This window comes from Clavelina lepadiformis, chromosome 8 (assembly GCF_947623445.1).
Source record: "Clavelina lepadiformis chromosome 8, kaClaLepa1.1, whole genome shotgun sequence".
NCBI classification, from domain to species: domain Eukaryota; kingdom Metazoa; phylum Chordata; class Ascidiacea; order Aplousobranchia; family Clavelinidae; genus Clavelina; species Clavelina lepadiformis.
Window position 1 is genome coordinate 16,279,938 of NC_135247.1, and position 23,922 is coordinate 16,303,859.

At 39.4% G+C, this 23,922-nt stretch overlaps 4 protein-coding genes across 12 annotated transcripts in view; 1 reads left to right on the forward strand and 3 right to left on the reverse strand.

The window, feature by feature from the left end:
- Nucleotides 1-23: 23 nt before the first annotated feature.
- On the reverse strand, nucleotides 24-1,285 carry LOC143468862 (malate dehydrogenase, mitochondrial-like). The gene has a single exon (XM_076966311.1). It carries the CDS (start codon nucleotides 1,196-1,198, stop codon nucleotides 161-163), a length of 1,038 nt encoding a protein of 345 aa, XP_076822426.1. The 5' UTR covers nucleotides 1,199-1,285; the 3' UTR covers nucleotides 24-160.
- A 2,365-nt stretch (nucleotides 1,286-3,650) lies between these two features.
- On the forward strand, nucleotides 3,651-7,831 carry LOC143469329 (uncharacterized). The gene is made up of 5 exons (XM_076966985.1): nucleotides 3,651-5,838; nucleotides 6,012-6,109; nucleotides 6,235-6,306; nucleotides 6,409-6,535; nucleotides 7,281-7,831. Exons 1-5 carry the CDS (start codon nucleotides 5,373-5,375, stop codon nucleotides 7,352-7,354), a joined length of 837 nt encoding a protein of 278 aa, XP_076823100.1. The 5' UTR covers nucleotides 3,651-5,372; the 3' UTR covers nucleotides 7,355-7,831.
- On the reverse strand, nucleotides 7,418-11,909 carry LOC143469328 (voltage-gated potassium channel regulatory subunit KCNF1-like). The gene is made up of 11 exons (XM_076966984.1): nucleotides 11,698-11,909; nucleotides 11,354-11,464; nucleotides 11,051-11,175; nucleotides 10,453-10,562; nucleotides 9,365-9,499; nucleotides 8,997-9,188; nucleotides 8,625-8,807; nucleotides 8,390-8,524; nucleotides 8,123-8,252; nucleotides 7,888-8,030; nucleotides 7,418-7,762 (listed from the first exon to the last, which is right to left on the reverse strand). Exons 2-11 carry the CDS (start codon nucleotides 11,458-11,460, stop codon nucleotides 7,418-7,420), a joined length of 1,605 nt encoding a protein of 534 aa, XP_076823099.1. The 5' UTR covers nucleotides 11,461-11,464; nucleotides 11,698-11,909.
- A 3,422-nt stretch (nucleotides 11,910-15,331) lies between these two features.
- Nucleotides 15,332-23,922, reverse strand: part of LOC143469466 (uncharacterized) — a 34,455-nt gene continuing 25,864 nt past the window's right edge. For 8 of the 9 annotated variants that reach the window (XM_076967164.1, XM_076967165.1, XM_076967161.1 and 5 more), the window contains 18 exons: nucleotides 23,649-23,823; nucleotides 23,018-23,116; nucleotides 22,747-22,889; nucleotides 22,445-22,615; nucleotides 21,967-22,213; nucleotides 21,721-21,862; nucleotides 20,888-21,035; nucleotides 20,326-20,562; nucleotides 19,945-20,143; nucleotides 19,602-19,756; nucleotides 19,294-19,495; nucleotides 18,748-19,036; nucleotides 17,869-18,642; nucleotides 17,582-17,757; nucleotides 17,276-17,491; nucleotides 16,954-17,061; nucleotides 16,643-16,725; nucleotides 15,332-16,494 (listed from right to left, as the gene is read on the reverse strand). In XM_076967164.1, the coding sequence (XP_076823279.1) occupies nucleotides 16,101-16,494; nucleotides 16,643-16,725; nucleotides 16,954-17,061; nucleotides 17,276-17,491; nucleotides 17,582-17,757; nucleotides 17,869-18,642; nucleotides 18,748-19,036; nucleotides 19,294-19,495; nucleotides 19,602-19,756; nucleotides 19,945-20,143; nucleotides 20,326-20,562; nucleotides 20,888-21,035; nucleotides 21,721-21,862; nucleotides 21,967-22,213; nucleotides 22,445-22,615; nucleotides 22,747-22,889; nucleotides 23,018-23,116; nucleotides 23,649-23,823 (3,958 nt within the window). In that variant the 3' untranslated portion in view covers nucleotides 15,332-16,100. The remainder of the gene's footprint in view (nucleotides 16,495-16,642; nucleotides 16,726-16,953; nucleotides 17,062-17,275; nucleotides 17,492-17,581; nucleotides 17,758-17,868; nucleotides 18,643-18,747; nucleotides 19,037-19,293; nucleotides 19,496-19,601; nucleotides 19,757-19,944; nucleotides 20,144-20,325; nucleotides 20,563-20,887; nucleotides 21,036-21,720; nucleotides 21,863-21,966; nucleotides 22,214-22,444; nucleotides 22,616-22,746; nucleotides 22,890-23,017; nucleotides 23,117-23,648; nucleotides 23,824-23,922) is intronic. The other variant, XM_076967162.1, reaches the window with a different exon arrangement.

The following is a 23,922-nucleotide window of genomic DNA, read 5'->3' on the forward strand; positions in this document are numbered from 1 at the left end:
ATACACATGTACACACAACCATATACTTATAAGTAAAAGTTTTATTTATTAACTGTCTGTAAATAAGTGACTACTATATTCAGAAATTTGATTTTTTTTAATAAAACCAAAAATTTTGTAATAATAATTACTGAAACAATAATTAATCCTATTTAACAGATTAGTTGTAATTTGCAGCGAAATCTTCGCCCTTCTTGATGGAGCCTTGCAGTTCTGGTATACAAGCATCAACGAGACTTTCTTCAAATGCTGAAAGCTTTCCAAGGCCAAGATTTTTCTTAATTCCATTAGGACCTAGCACAAGTGGAGTGGAGAAATACTTGCACTTAGTGATGTTTGATTGCACGAATGCACATTCTACCACATTCTCTTTTCCACCAAGTGCTCTTATAGCAGACGACACAAATCTTGCTCCTGCATAAGCCATAGAAAGTGTAGCTGAGCCTGCACCCGCTTTAGCTTTCACCACTTCAGTACCCGCATCCTGGATTCGCTCAGTAAGTGCTTTTAGAGGTTCCTGATCGAAAGACACTGGTGGTTGGCATTGGGATATAACTGGAATGATCGTTATTCCAGCATGACCACCAATGACAGGGACATTGATCTTTGAAACATCCAAATTTTTTGCTTCAGCAACAAACGCATTTGAACGGACCACATCTAAGGTTGTGACACCAAATACTTTGCTTGTGTCGGCCACTCCTGCTTTCTTGAACATCTCGCAGCAGATTGGAACAGTAGAATTCACTGGGTTAGAAATAATACAAACAAATGCAGATGGGCAATGCTTGGCACATGCTTTAGCAAGTTCCGCAACGATGCTTGCATTGGTGTTAAACAAGTCATCTCTGGTCATTCCTGGTTTTCGCGGAACACCAGCTGGTATGACGACCACATCACTTCCCTCTAAACATTCTTTAAGTTCATCAGGTCCAGTGTGACCAGAAATGGTTGCAGCAGTATCAATATGACTCAAGTCAGCAGCCACACCAGGAGTATGAGCAATATCATACAATGCAAGCTTAGTTACCCCAGCCGTTTCTTTCAGGAGCAGGGACATAGGTTGTCCAATTCCGCCGGAAGCACCAAGAACAGAAACTTTGTAGTTGCCATTGCTGGTAGTTGAAAAGGTGCGAAGAATGTTGGGCGTCCCCTGAAGATTTCTCAAACCAAGAAGTATGCGGTTGATCAAAACCATGTTGACTGTCGTAATGTTATTTACAAATGATAAAACTTCACTCCAACAAACTCAGCATGCATTCAGGGTGGAAAACTCAAGGTTATGGATAGATGAAAAATGTCCATAGAATAATCACATAAATATCTTATAAGTATTTTTCATTGGCTTTGTGGTTTCATTTAAATACCATAACTACCTACATAAAATATTTGTAAGTTTTTATTGACACCTGACATTGTTTAAGACAATTGTTTCATGAAATGAAAAATATCGTGAAGTTATTCTAAATGTTTAATGGAGACTTCACCAATTATTAAGTCAAGCAGTAATATGATTTATTGCGAGGGGCTCACGTTTTTATACCAACAACGAAATAACATTATTATCGGAAGAAAATTTTTAAATGGTTCCATCAACAGAATAATTTCATGCATTTGGTTAACTCAATAAACTGTTGGTCTGGATGGTATTATTTCATTCAGTGAAGTACTTATTTCGATATAACATATGACTTATTTATGACTTTATTTCCATGATGAGATTATTATTTTGCAGTGCTACCAGGGTGGCCAAGTTGCTTTTCTTTGGACTGATTTTAAATGATGGATTTTGTAAACATTAAATCTCCTAAAACAAAGAAAATCGTTTTTTTTTTCAGATTAAGAGAATGTACAAGTTAAAGAGTGATAAAGTACAAGAAATTTTGCAGTAGAGGCTGGTTTTGAGCCTGTTTTTACTGTTTGTAATGAAACAGGTTTTATAGTTTTCATGTTGCGTAAGGGGAATTACCATTATTATGTGTGTGTGTGCGCAGACGCTTATGTTAACTAAACTCTCCAACTTAGGCTATAAAGTAAGTTCAACCAAACTTTAAATGTTAATCCAGTTTAATCTTTTTTCTATAAGTCGTATAAATTGATAACGATCATAACGGAAAATTGGCCAAATTCCTGGTGGAAACGTTGCTTTCCGTAGAGGGCGCTTATGCATGCAAGACTCTATATATGACTGTTGTTCTTTAGCCGTATTCCTGTATAGGCCTACTACAATGGGTTGCCATACGTCCGGATTTCCCCGGACATGTCCGGAATTTTAGTGTTCAAACTGCGTCCGGGGGGAAATGCTAAAATATGTTTAAATGTCCGGAATTTTTTAAAATTGTTTGTTGCGTTACGGGTAATAATTTCATTGAAGTCCAACAAGACCTTGTTGAAAAAAATCAGATCTTCGGAAAAGTACAATTGGTATGAGGGAGAGTAGAGTATTGTTTATACGTTCATTACTTGTAATTACCTTGGAGCGTATTTTGTAAAAAATTCTATGCTAATTTTCGTTTTCATAAATGTTACTGTTTAGAAGAGAACTTGCATTCGTGTATTGCAATACAACATTTCTTTGCTGTTTGTGTATAGTTTCGTGTTTATCCTTCTTTCACAAAAAAGCAATGGCGGTAACGTACTTTGGTAATGTTCAAAAGTTGGTCAATGCAACCGAGGTAAATTTGTTATGGATTGCGCATTATCAAATATAGTAACCCTAGCCTAGAGATCACCAGAGGTCAAATCAGAGTGGCCCAATAGCCTAGTGCAGGGGTGGCCAAACTGCGGCTCTTTGAGCCTTTGATTGCGGCTCTTTAATGAATTAGCATTGTTGAATTAGACATGCATTTTCCCGGTCTAGACGAGTTGTTTGATCAGATTATGAAGCGATGGGTTCTATCACACGTAGTAACAATGGACTCATTGTTAGTAATAATCAAATTACACTCCAAAAAGTTCATTATTGTATAGAAGTGTGCTAACTTGTACACTGTAGTTTAGTAAATTGTCAGATTGAAGCTGTACGTCAGGGTTGACCTAGTTTTAAGTCTTGGTTACGGTTATACTAATAATTGCAAAAAGAGTTGGTGAAGCCCAGGTGGAGACTCATAGTAGGCTATCACCACGCAGCACTAATGTTTATCAAATAGCTACACTTCGTTGTGAGTGAATAAATTCGTCGTTTTTATTTTGTTTGTGTTGTGGCTCTTTTAAAACTGGAATTTGTTATATGCGGCTCGAGCATCAAGCAGGTCTGGCCACCCCTGGCCTAGTGAATTCACGACATTATGTTCAAAAATCCACTCCGGTATACAATGGATAGGCAAAGCATTACTAGTGTGACGTCATATTGACAGACGATGTGTTCATACCTCATTTTCCGCTAATGGGCACTAAAGAGTGTCCGGATTTTAGCCCACGAAAATATGGTAACCCTGTACTACATGCAAGATTAGGAAACGAAATTATTTCCTATCATAATGTTTAATTTCGGACTAAAACAAGTTTTATCACGAATTAGACATGGCAATGATTTCTTATCGTTCAAGCCCCGTATACCAAGCTAGTTTTTGTGCAAGTTTTGATTGATAATAATACATGTACATTTTTAGGGGTCTAGCCAAGTATACAAATGCAAAAGTGCACAACCAGATGACGTCACAAATTGAGTAGCTGGAGTCTAGTGTACTAAGACAGCCTGTGGTTGTATACTAGACCCATTTTTAGTTGGATTTTTTTATATCGTATTGTTTGACTTTGGTATAACTGTTCACCAGACTGCAGAATATGGCAAGAGCACATCCGATATTTTTATCTAAAACAGCATTGCACACCAGGAAAAACCGATGTCTCCGAAAAAAGGAGACACTAACCTTTGCTCCGATTTATACTGCAAAATTAGTGTTTGAAACCGACATGTCTAAAAAAGCGGAGAACATAGATTTTTCCCCGATTTCTATCCTATAGATCCGCACCTTGCCTGCACAAATATCGGTCAGCTTTGGGCCACGAGTCGTGGTGCACACCTTTGCACACTGGAATTGCAGTCCGGACTGTTTACACATGATGGAAAATGTGAACCTGTGCGCACAAGGTTCATCAACGCCAACTTTTTTGTCTCGCGCTGATTTGTAATAAACAAAGAAAGAAACGGGATGCTTGAATGCCAATTTATAATGATTAAACAAATAATTAAGGCTTCAATGCATGCTACAGATTGGAAAGTTTGCAGTTTTTGGGTGAGAAATCTCCTGCACAAGACAAAACAACAGCCATTATGTGTGCAATCAATTTTTACCCCCGCGCACTTGGCAAACTTTCCAATCGGGTGCACTCCTTTGCCATCATGCCAAAACTTGGGTCTTTGCACTTACGAGTTTTCTTCGAAAACTGATTCAAGCATCGTTAAGTAATTCCTTGCGCAAGTGCATTTAAGTGTTGGCACCACAGGGTATCAAAAACGGGCAGCATTAATACAAACCAAGCACACTAACCACTTCACTACATTCTACCGTCCCAACATTATCCAGCATTCCAGCTCATTAAAAATTTTGCAGATCGTCCAAGAAATGTTTTGCTAAGCTTCAAAATAAGTTGTTCTCGTGGACCAATCCAGTTGGCATCACTGCTTTTGTGTTAGAACAAAAATCTGGGTCTAGTATGAAAATGCATAGCCTTGTAAAAGAGGCAGAGCATATAATGTTACTAATAGACGATTTGAATATCTAAGTACAGTAGGCCTAGTGCACTTTGGGAATGGTTGTGCGCATTCGATAGAAATCATTTAGGCCTATGTATGTACGAATTTTTATCTGTTTTTAAACTTATACTGTAGTTACTTTCACGTTTACCGTATCTAATTTCAATTATACATATATATATATATACTAAAATTATTTAGACTGAACATGTTTGGCAAGGTCCCTGTTTTAAAGTAAGAGCCTAATACTGTAATAACCAAATAAAAAGCTTGAAAAAGTAACTCATTTCAAAGCAAAAAACATCACCTCCATGTTAATTAATAAATTTAACCCCGAGTTGAGAATTCGAAAGCTTGACGATTGTAATAATATGAAGCTATAAATATTTGTTGAACAAAATGGGAGATAGAACTGTTGAAAGTGAAATTGATTTCTTACTGAAAGCTAACGATAATGTAGCTTGTATTGAAATCTGAATTTGTTGACTTCACTCATTTTTTTCCTGCTTGCCCCACCCCCAGAAAGATAAACATCGTATGGTAAACAAGATAGTGTACAAAACTCCAATAAAGTCTATTAAACTGCCACAATTGCTGAGTTGGCCATCATGTTTTTGCTTAATGTATTGTGTTGTGTGTGTAGGCATGTCCAATTTAGCTTAATTCATTTAATATGTCTGTGCTACCTGCAATTCGGAAGGGCTTCCTGCATGGAAATCATATTGTTGCAAGAACTGTTTCAGTTTCTTGGAATCCTCGATTCATTCCAACAGTAAATTACAAAACTTTAAAAAGGACTCATTCAGTTTTCACTTACAAGAGTGATTTAAGAGTCATAAATTCGAAAAGTCCAACGATTTTGAATTTCAGCACAAATTCTCATGAAGAGGAGGCAGAAGAGGATGACAATGATCGTGCTCTTAAGGAGTTGGACATTATGCTTTTAAAGCCCCATCCAGAATGGAGGAATGTGGCAGCCGGCCCAGTTTGGGGCAAAGGAAATGAATTCTATGATTTGCTGTGGAAGAGCTGGCTTGAAAAGCCTACAATACAAGTTCTGAAAGAAATGCACGATATGGAATGGGCAAATTATACAGAAGAACATGGATTTTCACCTGAAGAATATTTATTTACAAAAGGTTTGTTATTCATTGATACGTTCAGAAAATGCAGTTAATACATAAACAAAAAGTTTAGTATATTTGTGTAATAATTGAGTTGCTTCGGTAACATGAACTTTTTTAATTGAATTGTATATAAAGTTTACATGTGCATTGTAAGTGCTCGTCTCATTAACTTTGTTTGTGTTTAGATTTTGTCGATTTATACGAAGGACAGCTAACATGGGCAAATTACTTTCGTAAGGGAAAGGGCACTTTTCAAAAACAGAAGACAAGAAAAACTTGCATAGTGAGCGGCTATAAAATGAGATATATACTTGTAACATGTATTGCTTCGGAAGAATCAAAAGCTTTGCAAGGTTTTCTTAAACATAATATAAGAATAGCTCATGTCATAGAGACTTCCTTTTCCAGAGAAAAGGAGTAATCTCCACTGGTTCCCCGTGCCCTCTGTGCCGTGATGAAAAACTTTTAGTGACATACCAAGTAAGATTAAATTTCCAAGAGAAATACTTTAATTATGTCGTTATCTGAATATTTGTAATTATGTAGCAATTAATGCAACCTATAATCTCCTTCTTTTCTAAGAACCTAGCATTGATAACTGAATACATGGACCAACAAACAGGAGATCTTCATCACAGTTTAAGAACGGGAGTTTGTCAGAAAAAAAGGAAGAAACTGGAAGAATCTGTGAGACTTGCCGAATGTTTCGGTAAGCTTTTCTGTTCTCTGAAATAAATCACTTTAAACTTAGCATGTAATATTGCAGTCAACACCTCTTCCATAAAGAAGTTACTTTGAACAGATTGTAGTATTCAGTCAGGATATGTTTTAAATCATCATATCGACAGCATTGTTGACAACATATATAGGATACAACTTAGCTGTATTTCTGCTGTCTAAATTGATAATTAAAATACAAGATGTACATGGTACAATACGCATCACAGTGATACATACATTTTGTGAATCGTGAAAAACTGCAACATATGTTAACATTGCATATGAAAACTACGACTTTAAAGTATAGAGTTAATACAGTATAAACAAAAAGCATGATTGTTAAACCAATGTTACAGCCCAAGTCAAGTTGTAGTTGAAGTAGATCATTTACTGCAACAATTTAAAACAAATGCCCGGTTGACTTGAAGCAGAAGTACAGTGGATCTTGTTATTCCAGAGTTTGTTTGTCAGAAAATTCCACCACATGACACAAATTATCAAAAAAAGATTTTTGATTTATTTTAATGCGTTGAACGTTTTTCTGTGTTTTGAAAACCTACTTATCCCACGCAATGCTCTGAGGACGAAATGGTTTGGATTAACGAGGTTCCATTGTATTTACATCTTCATTCTGACTGTGAGCATGTTAGACTTGTAAAGAATCATCATTAAACGCTAGAATTGGACACGATGGCTGTCTTCATCAAAGTTAAGCAACTTTATTTATTTTGCAGGTTATTTAAAGCGCAAGGTCCCGTTTGTTGAGTTTAACATGAAGGACTTTGAATTGAATCCACACACATTGTGAAATAAGAAGACGTCTCCTTATTTTAGCTCTTCTGAACATCAAGGATACTTTTTCTAACCACATTTAATCAGTGCAGAAGATGCAGTGACATTCTTTGCTGGAGCCCGCCCTCGCTTCTGGAAGCGGTAGAAGCTCCTCATTTGATTGCAATGCTGTACTCGGAGTACTTTTTAAACTCAAACTCCGTGAACTTTTCCCCGATTTGCTCATCCGTTTTTGTGGGAGCATCATAGGAGATGTGAATGCTCTTTTTAGTGTTTTACTCTTCTGCTTTCCCGACGACGTCTTTATGATGTTGTCCTTTGCTTCCCTTTCATTGGTCTCCTTCCTGGAGGCTTCAAGAAAACGGTTTGCATTCTTCACCCTCCTCTCTATGATCTCCTGCAACGCATCCTTCTCTTTGTTGTCCTGGAAACAAAATATGAAGAAGTTTTGTGCTGAAAATCTCTGTTGTATTTGATTTTTATGATATAAAGTGCAGTCTTTATTCAGGGATTAGTCGAATGAATGTTGCTTATTAGTCTCATTCGTACTCGCATTCTGAGTAGACGCTTAAAGGCCAATTCCACGTTTCTCTGCGTCCTGTAGCAGTTGGAAAAGTTAGATATGATTGGGTGTATTGGCATCGCCATTCCAAACAAGCCAAGTAGAAATGATAGCGAGGTTATAATTTTTCCTAAACACAGGTGTAATGACAAACAAATGGAACAGATTTAGGTTAGATTGCAAGCAGTTTCTAACTTGAAAAGTTGAGGTGTAGTTGCTTACCCATTAGCGACTGCGGAACAAAATCCCCGTAGCCCACTGTGGTGATAGTGACAGCAGCGAACCACGTTGCTTCACCGAGATTTGCAAATATATGCTGGTCTGTGGCATAAACCACAGATGCCAGAACCACCTGGTGAAAAACTTAAGCTACAAAAATGCACACCCGTGTCTTAAACGCATATACCGTAACGTTAAATGCGACTGGTGTTCAGGCACGAAAAATAACCGATCAACAACATGTAATTTATTCCTAGAATGACCACTCACTATTCCTATTAAGAGATAAATAGACAGCATGGCAAGTTCGTTAGTGCTGTCATACAGAGTTGAGCAAAGAAGCTTGAGGCCACCAGAGTGCCGACCCAGACGAAAAACTCTCATAACACGCATAATACGAAGCATCTGAAAATCAACGTAAGCTATAATAAGTAGGTCACTTGTGTTAGAATCGCTTAAAGGCTGGTCAGTACTGATACAATGATTACCTTAGCAAAAAACCTACCTGAGAAATGTGTTTCCAAGTGTGAATGCTAACCCAATGTCCTCCCGTCCACAGGAGTTGAACGAAAAACGGAATAATCGTGAGCAAGTCGACGATGTTTAGAATTTGTCGGCAAAACTTGAATTTTTTAGGCGCTGCTGTCAACCGAACAACGTATTCGAAAGTGAACCACGCCATACAAACCTGTGCAGCGACACTGATGTAATATTAATGATCGGTGTTTACATGTGAATGTGATATACGGTATAGGCTACAAGTAGAACTACAGGCTAAACTATACACTTAATTTCGAACCAAGCTTTTGCATGGTTTTTGTAATCTAAAGATTTATAGCTCGGAAATCAGCAAACATTTTGATCATGGAGAAACTACCGTTTCAATTCCTTCTAGAACGTTAATTTCCACCTCTATTTCGTTTTCGTCAATGGTATAATATCCATCGACAGTTCCAATCACGAAAATGGTCAAAGAAAGCAGAATAAATGAAATTGAAATAAACATCCATATTTTTGCAAATGTGGAAGTGGTTGGATCTTCAACTGTTTTCCAAACATATTTCTTCACCTAAAAAATGAATTAAGGAAGAGTAACTTACAATTAGCCGATACGGCCTCATACACAGTCACCCATGACCTTTGTTTTTAAATTTTACATCATACAGTATAGACTCCTATCCTATACGCTTGCCGGTTGTAGACTATGTGTTATGCAAAAATGTATTCTTTAGTTTGTGAACTTACGGAATCCCAGTTTTGGGTCAGGTCGTCCCAACCTCCGATAGGGCTTATGAACGTAAGTTTTTCTTGTTTTACTAAATATCTTTCCAACTTTATGTCCATATCTTTTTCGTATTTTCCAGAAACAGACAAACACTCCTATGAGGAAGCATATACAAAAGTATTCTTGATTATAACTTATTGAATTCATAAGCATTTACTAGTGGATAGTGTGATTAGACGCCCGTATTAATTTTATCAAAGAAACACGATCAACCCGAGCACAAAATTAAAAATATTGGAATAAGATCAAAAAGAGATGGGGTAAATGCAACGTTTTTTCCAGTACGGTATGGGAAAGATAAGAGAACTTATTGCTTTGGTGGAATTATTCAGGCCATTTGCACCAGTTTCGGTGATGATACTACATTCTGTTCCTTTTCGTGATATAAAAACGCCCCTTCGCGTATCCGTCGTGCAAGTATCAAGTTGGCAAAGGCCAGACTAATGAACTTTGACATTAATAAACAAGTCTGTCTCTTCGGCATATTACGTTGTGCTTGTGCTCGTTGTATTTGTAACGATTGGTGTTATTGATTTGCGGTGATATTTGCACATTTTAAAAAGTTTACAAGCAAACATTTCCATCTGCAATATTTCTACACCAACGCTCCACAGATGTAGACCACTCAATTAACGCACTGTTTCAATGGGCGGTCCTGCTGTGGTTAATAATTTGTCTGGTATTTCGTTCTTCGATTTCATCGATTAACTAAAACTTGGGCGATAGTTCAGATTAGCTAACTGTGAACATTTAGGCTATTTGACAATTAATGCGTAACTACACTTAAGCTTAGTCCCCAGGTAACAATTATTATCTGTGTGTATCATAGTTGCTAACATTCGTCTTTTCTGGTTCTGATTCATTCTTTTTGATTCTTCTATTTTCACTTCTCTTGTGGAAATGAAATTTAGCACATACGTTTATGAACAATTCAGCGTTTACAGAATAAAACTACAATGGGACAATCTGAGCAACTAAGAGGTTTATAAATAATTTAGCTTACAATTTGGGGTCGAAACCAAACCGTTGCAAAAAAAGCAAAGTCTACCTCCAAACGAAGACGACAGCAATTGTCTAGCCATGCTTCAGCCACCGACCAATACACCATTTCCTCACTCAGTCGCGCCATACACACCGACTTGGAGGCATGTATCAAATCTGCAAAAAAGTACGGTATCAGTGGAAAAACTTTTGGAAAATTAAAAGTTTCTGGAGACATTTTTCACTAGCCTCACTCATACGTTAACACTTTAGTGATGTTATTGTCGACAAGTGAAATCGGAAAGTTTTGGGAAAATTAAAAATTGTTGAGAATAATTTAGGTGTCGGCTGTCTGTCGTTGCTATGCGGATGCTATTGTCGATAAGGGTTTGTTATAAGATGGATACACAATACACCAACTTGCGGTGGCATATACTGGTCATTTTATGTTCTTACTAAACAATTGATGACATAGTGGATAAAATGTGCACATATAGTCCACGAATTGCGCGTAACTGGTGTACATAGTGTGCGCATAAAGCAGGGACACATTTCAGAAGAACCCGGAATTTTATGCAAAGCAATGTCTGCAATGGTTTGCATCACCGTCACAACACAGTGCAAGTCTACACGTCTTGATTAACAAATGCAGCAACGAGGCTCACGTCCTCTGAAAGCGGACATGATAAACCGAAAACTTTGTGGGTCTCTGTCGAAGAAAAAAGTCACCGCAGTCTGTCGCGGGTTGTAATCATCGCACAACTCGAGAATAGCCGTCCGTGTCAAGTATCTGAAATGCATAAATCGATACCTCTAATCACTTTAGTCAATTTAGCCTCAAACAGCTGATATCATGGCTGAAATTGATTTTGCGTCTAATCAGCTAATTTTCTATGCAGTATGAACTTTAGGACATTTTTACAGTCAATTAAAAGTTTCAACGTTAGTGATAAGCTTAATTAGCCTACTTGTGGTCAAAAAGCTTGGTTAATCTGCACTTGGGAAAATTGTTCATTTGGTGGGACATTACGCGAAATATTTCACCTCCCACATTCACTGCTATGCTTTCATTCATGCTCCTGAAAGAAAAACAAAAAAGATCACTTGTCCGTTTCCTTCACGGCAGCCTATAATAATTGGTTACGTTGACGGTTTACAAGAATTAAGCACATGGAAACTTAAGCTGTCTTATAAATAAGTAATGATGTTTATTGTGTCGCAAATGCAAGACTACTAAGCCTTACTTTTATCTTACGTTGGATACTATATCTTATCTTAGAACTACCATACAGCCCTTCGTACTATAACCTACGGTTTGTACAGCTCCGACAAAGAGCCTAAAAAATTGGCAGGATAATTTATCTGTCGAAGCCAAACCGCTCCGGCTGTCAACTTAGTTGCTATCTGGTACCCAACATCAGTAATCCGTCCTTCTGGCTTAAAGCGGACTAATATCACTTTCAGTAGTCCTATATGCTTATTGTTCACATAGGCCTATAACCAGTAATCTTTACAGTATACTTATAATCTGAGGATTTCAAATGAACTGTTAACACTAAAAACTCAACTGGTTCGTTCCTTTCGCGCTGTTGAAAATCTCATACGTAAACATTTTCTTGAATGTGCGTATTGCTGCTGAATTTAGTATAATTCATACCAGCAAGGACAAACATGTTACTCGCCTATGCGATATCGGAAACCCCACCCGGCCAACGCAGTTGCTATCTCATGAAGTGTTACTTTTGTCCAACTTGCGCTTTGCTCGTCTGATCGCCAGGTTATTGTATCTGGATATTAAATTGGGCGTCGTTTTACGATGCAATAAACGCTCCAAGGATGCATACTCCCACAATAATTGAGAAGATGACCTCTTTGAATCATTGAACTGTCAACGACTTGAAGCTCTATGACCGGGTCACTGAAGCTATCGACTGTGTTGAAAAAGTCAATAAAAAAGATCTTAAGACGTGCACTAAATTAATTCCAATGCCTTCTTCAAAGTGAGGAGCAAGTCCAACAACAAGTTGATCTCATATGAAAGAACACTACTCACTGAATGTTCTGGTAAAATAGTTTTGAAAAATAGTTCTTGTTTTGGTAATTGTAGCCAAAAGAAAATCGCAAAATTGGCCTTATTGGTGACGTAGATGAAGGCGCTTGTGATGTCATCGGTAATCACACACAACATTTGCAATACCTACTGCATATCACGCATGTATCTGTTACATCTGTATAAATTGCTCTAACTGCCAATAGGTTGACAGACAGCCTACAGCCCAAACACGGCAACCAGTACGGTATCGGTTTGACGGGTAGCTTACGCAGACCAAAGGCTACCGTAATTCCATGGACGTAAGTGATTAGGCTACCGGATACTTTATGTTTAAAACAATCGCAGTTTATTCAATAACAATGCTTCACGTTGCTAATTTCTTCACATGACGCCTAATTGGACATAGGCTAAACCAGGGATGTCCAACCTTTTATTATAGTGGGCCGCATTGTCACTTGAAATAATTCAATGGGCCGCAGAACCTATTATATTTCAAGAAAAATGGGTACATAAAGTACATACTTTTGAAATGAAAATGACTAGCGGGCCGCACAAAAATCTCAGGCGGGCCGCAGGTTGGACATCCCTGGGCTAAACTCATGTACTACAATTCTGACTTCAGGTGATTACCGCGCAAGGAAAGCAACAGCAGCAGCATGTTGTCAAGCAACTTGATTAATGTATGACATAACAAGAGCCTTCAACTACGTCACTATGAAGGCCAAAAACAGACTTTTTGCGATTTGTTTTTCCGATAACTACCTAACCACGAATTATTTTTCAAAACTATTTTACCCGAATGTTCAGTTAATAGTGTTCTTTCATATAAGATCAACTTGCTTTTGGACTTGCCCCTCATTTTAACGTTGTTGTTGTTTTTGTCTAATAACAGACGCCAACTTTAAATTGGTTCGTTTGCCTGCACGTGATAATAAACGAACTTTTAATTATTGACCGCAAAAGTCTAAACTCATTCATTCATTTGTATCAATCGCTACATGCCAATAAACACGAATGGTAAACTATTCACCTGGGAAAAATCCAATAAGAACTTGCTTCTAAAGGTAGAACAAATGCTTTGTATGTTTATAAGATTTAGTACCAATCATTGTTACTATATCTTACTACCCTTTTCATCGTAGTTCTTAACCTACCCAGCATGTATGGGCTCGGTACTACTGTGGGCTACTTGCTGTGGTTAAAATGTTTGACTATACCCAAGCCTTTTTTCATAATTAATCACTTGAATATGCCCATCCCCTCTACAAATGTGTCAAGATTACGTTTACTCGGGGTTATATTTAGGTTTTACGCGATTAAGCAATCTCACCAACTTACAAGATGTCGTGTTAGTACAATTAGCTAAGAATGCAACTATTCAAAATGTATTTAGTTGTTCGTTTATCGGCCTCTTATGGTCCTGCATCTGCCCTCGCGCTAGAGTTTACAGCATGAAGTTGTAGCAATGATAATTATGGAAGTAACCTTTCATTTATACCTTAGTAGTAAACTCTGTAACCTCAAAAAAAGAATTTATTATCGAAGTATACTGTACCTTCACACATCCTTCAAATTTAGCAATTATTTTTGCAATTAATCGTCGATACCTGTGCGTCTCGGATCTAAACCGGTGTTACAATTTTCATTCCCGTTAAACGCATTTCGACATTGTGAGAGTGTAGGAGAGCGCATGGTTAAACTTTTTGTATTTAATGATTCTTGTGTTGCTGTTGTATTTTGTCCGTGCGTGGCATGTTAGCTGTATACTTAAAAATATATTAATAAAAACTAATTCCAGACACCAGTATTTTTCGTTTTGAATTTGTTAATCCAATCCTAAAGCTTTGGCGTACAAAGAACAGTTTCATATTGCCTGGAAGATTGTTCAGATTGATGAGCAGTTGAAGGTCATTTGTTTTTAACGCACAGTCATATTTTCTGTCTGTTATTTGATCATATAATCGGTTTTGACACACATTGGTGTAAATTGTCACTATTGTAAATTTTCCCTTTTTAAAAGCACAATTTTCTTTGCAGGTATAGACTATGTATCAACACGTTTTGAAAACCTACGATATTTGACAATGTACGTGTGCATTTGTTTAAAGATAAATAGATGTTATTCCCAAGAAATTAAAATAATATCTGCTCTCGCATGGCATAAAAGGACAATAAAGAAACAGTTTAATAACTAACCCTCGCTCTCCCCCATAAAGCAATATCATGGACATTCCTGCTTTTTTGTACTAATGGCAACAGATTGGTTTGGGGTTTCCTTTCAGGATAACAGTAAATTTTATAATTCCTATAGATTATTATGACTTCACTGTATTCTTGGATTTTCATCTTTCTGGTGCCCTTACAAACCTCAAATTTTCTAGCAAATTTTACTGAAAAGCAAATACAATTTTTCAAATTTATTTTTGAAAATTGCAAAACATTCATCCAAAGGTACACTAAGTCATTTCATCGCTAAATGTCGTGGTGAACAGTATGGTGTTGGAGAATATTAATGAAGACTTGTTTATGTTTACTGCTAGCAAGAACACCACATTTGTGTCCTTTAGCATGGTATACAAACATACATGCTTGACAAAAGCATCCCTTCTTCTTCTGAAATTGGTGTTTGTGTGTAGGAAAGCATCTCGAAGGTTGTTTTCTTCATTGACTTGTTTAAAGACATTTTGATAAGTATCTGCAACTTTAATTTCCTGCTTTAGGTACTTAGCCCAGTGTTGCCATATGACACACTGAATCAAAACACACAACAGATAGACGTTTTGAAAACTTGTTTATTTTCCGGGGTGGCAAAATTATGATTTCAACCGAAAGCAGCACACAATACAGATTCAAGATTATAAACACAAAACTTTTGTTTTGAAGTCTGACACGAGAAGTCTGCAGCGTTTTCCAAAACCTCGTCAGGCGAGGCCTACAGCCCCAAGATATTGTGCAAAAATAAAAAGACGCTGAAACATTTCTAAGTTGTCATAATGGAAAAGAAGAAATTGTGCTTGAAGAGATGAGACGCAAATAATCACGCAAGTTTTGTGCCACTAACAAGCTTGTGGTGACAACTCAACATCCTAATCTCAAAATATCTTATGCTTATGTGTCGTGGCTCAATTCACAACCATCGTCGTTACCTTTCTCGATACAACAAATGGAATGTTTCGTTATGAGCTAAACGCTCGACATGGGCGTAAAGGCGGCTACAAAATGCATGCAAAGAGCTAATCATTACCAGAGCCTAAACACAATTGTTTTACTGGAGCCAAGACACAGGGGTGCGTGGTTTAAGCGTTGTGTGGGGAAGTCGACTGAATGGCACAAGATTGCTTGACGGGGGCTCATTATACGTCTCATGGAAACAATTACAACGGCTTATAACACTGAAGATTGAAATATGCGCCCTAAATATAGAAAATATTCAAATAGAAAAAAAAAGAATTAATACGTTTCGTGGGGCGATGCAGAAACGAAAAATAACGTGCTTGTCTCTCGATTTCAACTAAACGGAAGGAACACTTTTACTTATTTGATTACAATAAATAAAAAAGAGAGATCATATTTCGATGCTCGAGCTTAGAGCGTGAAAACGGAACACAGTGCGAACTGAAAAGACGGTTTAATTTTTCTACCTTATAACGACAGAGAAGAATTTAGACAGATGACGATGGTGATGGTGAAGTGGACGACAGCCCATGAAGATAAAACTGACCGTTACAGTAAGGGTCAGTTGTTAAAGTCACAGTTGCTGACGTAGTTGGTACGTCATTGGTCTGCTTGGTTTTACGACCACGTGACACGTTCGGGTCGGCATCGTCGTCAATGTAGCTAAGGGGTCCACCTTGGATTTTATCGGCATTACGTTGGAAATTGGCCGGGTTTGAAGCGTTCGGATCCGGCCGAGGGTTTGATCGTTCCAGTCTGTGCAGTTTGCGTTCGAGTTTGTTGATGCGCTTCTGTTGCTCGTTTACCATGCAGTCCTTGCTGTCGAGCATCGCCTGAAGTTCAACCCGTTCCCGTTTGTGATCAGCCTCTAACGCGGCCATCCTGTAAATTAATTATTGATTCACAATCATAATTATTTGTGCGACGGTCCGTAACAGAACTACCCGCTATAGTATCAAAGCTATCATTAATTAGTTTCGATTAAATAGAGGTTACAGTGGTAGTGCCAGCGCGGTCAGTTTTCACTCACTGTTGCAAAGCTTTTTGAAAATGTTGTTCCTTTTCGTCGGTCTGTCTGCGGTACTTGGCTTCTCGCTTCTCGCTGTTGCGGAGCTGAGAAAAATGATCCCAAAATTACGAAGATGTCAACTTACATTTTCGGTTCACAAGTTACTTTAAGTAAAACAGCGAAGCCATGCCAATATTATGGAAAGAAAATAAACGAAATCGGGCGAAAAAAAGCAAAATTTTAGCGATCGCAAGCAATTGGATGAAGGGCGGGAAAAATATGCGGACATTTTGCTGACAAAATCCGCTAAACATCGGTACACTGCCATGTACCTTTTCGATCAGGGTGGCCTCTTTTTGTTCCACGTTTCTCCTGACGTCAGTTTCGCGCGCCCGGAGGCGTTCGACTTCGGTTTCGAGTCTTATTATCCGGTCTTCGTACTGACGTAAGAACAAAACCAGGCATTAAATAAAAGAAATAAACTCAAAAGTGGTCCCAAAGTCAGTGCAAATTGCGAGTAACTCGTTGTGAATAATTTGGCGTTACGCATGCAGCGCGTTATATAAGACATGCAAAATTTAAAGAAAAAATTATTAAACATGCATGTTGTGCGTAGTAAGTTGTCACTTGTTGTGTCTCAAAACCGGAACTTACGTCTTTCGGAGTTAAAACAACTTCCATTTCCTCTTCCTGCTTCAAATCCTTGCTTGGGGTCGACACGTTGTTTAAAATCCACTGAGCAGTGCGCGCTTCCGGTGATAATGGTCCTTCCGGTGTGTTGGGCGGAAATGCAGCCGGCGAGTCCGAAACCGGATGGGAAGGATTTTTTTGACCTTGATTAACCCCTTTCTGATGGCTGCCACGGCGCGCCTGTGATTTGATAACCAGTTGGGTAAAATACAGTCATGCAACATCGTTACTGCGACTAAACTTAACCGCAGTCTACGGTTTCACACTCACCTGTCCTGATGACTGATTGTGGTGAGATTTTGACTGGGAATTAGATGTAGGAGCATGCTTTGACGTTTTCACTCTGTTCGCGTTGGAAGTGGCAACAACCACGCGTGATTTTACTGCGGTGACCGGCGCCGTCACAAATCCGTCCGGATCTTTGCTCATAACCGGGGAATTTTCAGCTGAAAATTGCACGGTGTAAGTTTATTCTTTCAAATACCTGCTTTGAGTTTCAGATTTTATCACAGAAACATATTCCACGCAACCTGGTCTCACGAGTAACGCATCCTCACCTTTGTTACGTCCCTGGCGGTTATTTTGTGGAGCCATTTCCGCGTCTGTTGTTTCGTTTAGTTCTAAAATCGCCTCTTGGTCGACTTTCAAGTGAAAACTTGGATATTTGCCGCCTTCCTCACTCAAGTGGAGTGACTTTATGTTGTCAGCGCTTCCACGACGTGGTCCCTGGTGAGGCCACTTAGGTGACAAGCAAGGCACTGACGTTTTTCTGCCGCCGAAAGAACTTCCTCCTTTTGAGAGTTGCACAGTGGCGTTTCTCGGTTTCGGCTGCGGTTTATAAATGTCTTCCGATTTATTTCCGCGCTGGTTTTGCGATTGAAGACCAGTTTTAAGATGCGCGTTAGAAACTGAGGTCGAAATTGTTTCGACCGACATTAGCAATTGGCTGTCTTCGATCCCGTCCATTTCAGAACGTCCTTCGCGGCTTTTCGAAGCGTTTGAATTCGGCGTACGGCGTTGCTGATCCCGAGCGTGGTAGGGAGTAGGTTGTGGAGATTCAGCATCACTTAAGCTGTTGGTACTTGTTGACGACTGACGCGACGAAAGCGACGAGACGTTGCTCTGCGATCCGTCGCTTGACATACTATTGGTACCGTCCTTTGGACCTCGTTGCGGACCTCTTGGACCCGAGTAAGAGCGCCCGGGGCTCGAATCCACGACGAAACGGGTTGGAGCAGAGTACGTCACCGTCTCTGTTGTAAATACGGTCTCCAGGTGGCGCTGTTGTGACATGGCTTGGAGTGGATTGCTGAAGGACAAAGGCGCATGATCTAGAAATGAAAACCATTCATGAAGAATCTGCAAACTAAACATGTTCATTCATGATTGACGGCTAGCTTTAAGAGCTATAGAACCGAGTCACCGGTCTGACTTACTTTTAACATCAGACTGTCTCGCAGGCGCGGTCGCGGTTGGATTGTTTTTTTTCGAATGTTGTTTTTGGCCGTCATATGATTGCTGGATGTTAAAGGTGTCGTGCATAGCGGGGACCGAAGCCGGGGTGCTCCGGTTCAAACCCTTCTGGGCCTGGTAGGCAGGGTTACTGAACATCAGGGGTGGTCTCTCACCGTACTGCTTGCCCCCTGATGACGTCATCAAGTTTTCCGTGGACGAGAGTGTTTGCCGGACGCTCCCATGGGATCCGGCGTTGTTGTTGTTGCTATTCTGAAAATGTTTGGAAAGTTTTACAAAGCGGAAAAATTGAGTCTCTTTTCGTTTATCTATTCACTATATTGTGCAAGAAGTCCTGTTTCCATCGCGATTTATTTCATTGAACAATCAAGCCCAGCTTCTACAGAGCGGCTGTTCTTGCCAGAATTACTGCATCTTACGGCACTCTTCAATACTGATCATGAGAGCTTACTGCCAATAATTTAATTAATAGCTCAGTAATAACAAGTTACTGTCAAGTTAATACTGACTGGAATAGAGTGGTGGCTTCCGTGGTGTGATGGCGTGTAGGCGTTGGCTGTGGTAGATGGCACGTCATACTGACCATCTTCTGCAGCGTTCACAAACTCCCGAAGATTGAGCAGCGAGGTTGCGGCACTGGATGGAAGACGATTCCGCCTGTCTATCATCGGAGTGTTGCTGCATCCAGCGGGGCGAACTTGATCCGCATCACTAGAAAAATGAAAGAGTTCAGAAGAGAAGAAAAGTTTTTGCGATTTGAATTCATCACTTCTTCTGATCAGCACAAAGATGAGGAAGAAAAATCTCTTGCACTTACTGTGTAAGCGCAACATCCTCGACAATTTGAGTTAGGTCTGGACGCTCAAGTTTAGAAGGTGTGCTGTAAGGTGACGAAATTTTCCCAGGATTCTCAAGTGACTCAGAGACTTTATCAATGATGTCTGGTAGTTCTCCTAAGGCGTCAATAGTTTTCTGAAAGCCAAAGGAATAAGTTATGAGCCAATCTATAATTATGACTTAATATTTCAAGACCACGTTAGGACAACGATGTGCGTTAATTTAATAATTTGTTTTAAGATTAAACAGATCTGTCAACCGCAAGATTCAACTGTGATTAAGGATGGCAAATACAGAACATCTGACACCACCACTACACAAACCTTGTCAAGTGTAGGCATAAGTTCAACAAAGAATGCGTGAAGTTTGGCGAATTCCTTCCCGAGATCAATGAAACCCTGGAAGCCTTTGTGTAGAGGCGGTAAGGTGGGGTCGGAGACGTTATTAATAAACTCTCCCATGTCGTCCCATTTCTCACGAATAAATTTATCCATAAACTGCATATATTCCTCCTTGTCGAATCTAACATGCACAATTGCACAGTAATAAGATTATACAAAGAATTCATGTTTACCTGTTTATAAATCACACGTAACTCGTATTTTGGGCCGTTATAAAACGCCATAGTTGTAAAAATCAAAGAGCCTAATGGTATCCATCATTATCTACTAAACAAATTAAACTTGAATGTTTCTTTATATTACCTGCTGCGGTTGGCCAGGTTTTGTATGACCTTTGCAATCAAGGTCAAAATTCGAGAAATTTTTGGATCCGGGACCTCATTTGCGAGTCCGAAGAGGCTCGGGTTGAGGATAGCCGGACACAGGAGCCTGAGGAAGAGGGAAGCAGTGACGAGCCTGTTTGCGATTCGCGGACGGCCAGCGTCCTCACAACGGACTCTCCAGGACGCCATCACCTCACGGAGTTCGGAAGGAAAAATGCTGAAAAGTTTAAGTAGTTCGTAGAAGCTGCCACGTGCAGTCAACGTTGCATACAACGCCATGGCGTTAACATTACAACAACTTTTGCCTGTTGCACCACTGTTGCTCACAGGTAGGAGTGAGCTAGTAGCAACCCGGCCGGTGCAATACCATAAAATATTCCAGATTGCCAAAGCGTGATGATGCACAGGGAACAAAGTTTTAGAACAAATAAACGACAGTCGAGTTGAAAATCAATTTCAGTAATACACGGCGTAATGCCGCCCAATGTGTAGCATAGGAAGTGTGGTTACATTGAGAGATTTACAATTAATTCATGACCTACCCGACCGAGTTGGTGATCTTGCACAGTGCAATCTCGCAGCTCATGTGAAGATTCTTCTGGTTCACCTCCAGGTCTGCTTGAGGAGGAAGCCTGCTACCATCCACCTCACACTCTTCTTCCATGTTGAAGAGCGCGTGCACAAAATCTCCTAAAGAACAGCGACATTTTATGTCTCAACACTTAAGCTGCCTTCTTGGACGAAAAGCGTTTGAAAGCTTAAAATACTAGATGCCGTATGTTCGAACGTTACTGCTGTATCATAAATACACATCACACTCCTACAGGAAAGGAAGTGTGCGGTGTTCGAGCGATTGGACATAAATAAATTGACTCCAACGTTATTCATCACGCGGTAGAACCCTACCAATAGTTACGCAATCGTACACGAAATGATCACTGTTCGTGAAAAAGGGCATTTTGGTATAACGCAATGCACGCCTACCAATATATATGTGTTATGCATTTCCTTTCTAAGCAATTACGCATGTCCCTAGCGCATGATTCAAACGCCTACGTCATAGAAAGACAACTATTATGTCACAAAAACAACCAAACGAGACACCGATAACGTTTGAAGACCATGCCTGTTATACCTCGCACGCATACTGAGGCATTAGCAAAGTTGCCGATATTTTAGACCGGGTTTAGTAGCACACGACAAAATCACAGATGGTAATTTAATGGCCTTGGGTAAACGGTATTTACGGTAAAAATTAATCTTTTTTTGATCAACATCGCAATGGTGACAGCAAATCCATCCACGACTGACAGTACAAAGAAACATCAACCTTTGTGCCGAAAAGATCTGCAATAATTGGAAGGAAGATACTAACCTAACGTATCGTAGAGATACTTCATCCCGACAAGCCTCAGCATGGCTTCGACAGATTTGGTGCCGATGGTGTTCTCACGGAAGATCAGACTTTCCTCTTCGACTTTTTCAACCTCGTCCATCACTACTTCGGTCATGTATTCCTGCAACGTTAAAATCAACAATTTCACTGTTAAAAGCAACGGTTTGTGAAAAAGGTTTGTGGAATAGCATTGAATGGTTTTTAGGTTTACAGAACGATATTAACCTTAGTACAGCCTGTGCCGTGCATGATATGAACGAGGATACGTGCGATTTCGTCCTTTTTGGTAACAGGTATGACGTTGCCAAGGGTGCGGCAGATGTTGAGATAATTCAAAGATATGTGTTCGCCGAACGCTTTATACTGCTCGGTGGGTAGGACGCGGGTAGACAGAAACCTGGCCTTAATGCGGAGAGCCATAGATTCCCCGGTTTTACTTTTATTGTTCCCACTCGGGGTGGATAGATTATACCTGGAAAAGAAACACACTGGCTGAGTGTGAAGCGAGAGCCGACCAGACTATTGTGTGGTTACTTCAGGGTCATTTAAGCTGTCCGAAGTAGCCTGGCAAAGGATGATGGATGTATACATTATTATTGAAGTGTTTCATAAATAGGGAACCGGATGCGTTAACTGCACATCCTGTAACAACAACAACTAGCTGACAATGTCTATCACTAGTAACTCAGTGCACGTTTCTCACCACTTCTCCACAGATGACTGGTTAATAAGAGACCGAACCTCGAGATTCACGAGACCGATGTAGTCCTTGTCTTTTTTCTTCTTTTTGTCTGAGTCTTTATAGAGATGGACTGTTACATCTCTGACGTCTGGCATTGAGGAAAATTCGAAGTGTTCACCCCAGAAAATAGCGCTATAAGGAACAAAGGTAGAGCTAGGAAATTTGTTTGCTTGACGTTTTTACCTAGCAAGGGTCTACTATGACCAATACAAACAGCAATACGTGACACATAACACAACGGGATTGTTGTTTTTTCACGATACCTGTCGTTTTTCCACTTTGAGGTAGTACGCGCGCACAGCTTACGATCGAGGCAAATTTCGCAAAAATATTTCTTCTTGGTGGGCAACCCTTTCGCCTCTTGTACGAAGAGAATTAGTTGGTGTTCGACTCGTCGCATATTATCCTGTGTTAGAATCATCACGCGTGAAAACATACCATATATGAGAGCTATGTTGTGCGAATCATCCATAAAATGTATCACAAATACCATTAAAACGTTTCCAAGTGAAGAGTTGGCAGTTAAGCACTTACCAAATTTGGATTAATGGCTCTTTTTATTTTCTCTATCCAAGCCTCGCGTTCACCAGCAGATTCACAGGCGAAGCATCTCGTGGTTTCATTTGCGACAACCTTGACAGCAAAAAAAATGGATAATAACGAGTCCGCTTTGGTGACTCAACTTAAAGTACATGAAATATCATGTTATTAAACATTTACAACAGCCACAAGGCACTGTAAGAACGCAGAAGTGACAAAGAACATGTCGTCATCATTAGTTGCAAAACGCTTAAATAAGAAAGTCAGATAATTTAGTCATGGATAATATCACAAGAACTATTCGTGGTTAGCTTCAATACCATATATTACAATAATGTGATTGTGATGTATTGCATGGCGGTAACATGACCCTATTTACTGAAGTTATCAATAGCCATGTCAATGTTGTTACTTGGTCACTTGCTAAGATTGCATATCACAGCGCAAGTTTCAGCATTATATCGTTTCCTGAACACACTGAAAAGACTTTCTTGCGTTTTCAGTTTCATGTGCTCATGTTAACAATCATTCAGTCTGAATAAATGGATCTTGTACAATTAACGTTGGCCCACTACATATCACAACCCTAGATAATAAGATTTACTTGTAGAAAACTCGAACTTACCTCAAAACAATGGTCCCTGCCAAGGATACTGTGGTGCAACGGTCTGACAATTCCATCTTGAAACTGTGACGAGCAGTTTGACAGATCAATGGCATCAGGCGATTCAATGGCTGGCATGAAGAACGGAAGCTCGACTTCGGTGTTGCGAAGATTGCTGCTCTGTGCCATGAGTGACCTTCAAATATGACATTATTTCTAAAACTGACATTAAAGAACAATCTCAATTGAGATCATGTTTGCCAAATTTTCTTTGAACAGAAGCTTCCGCAGGGTC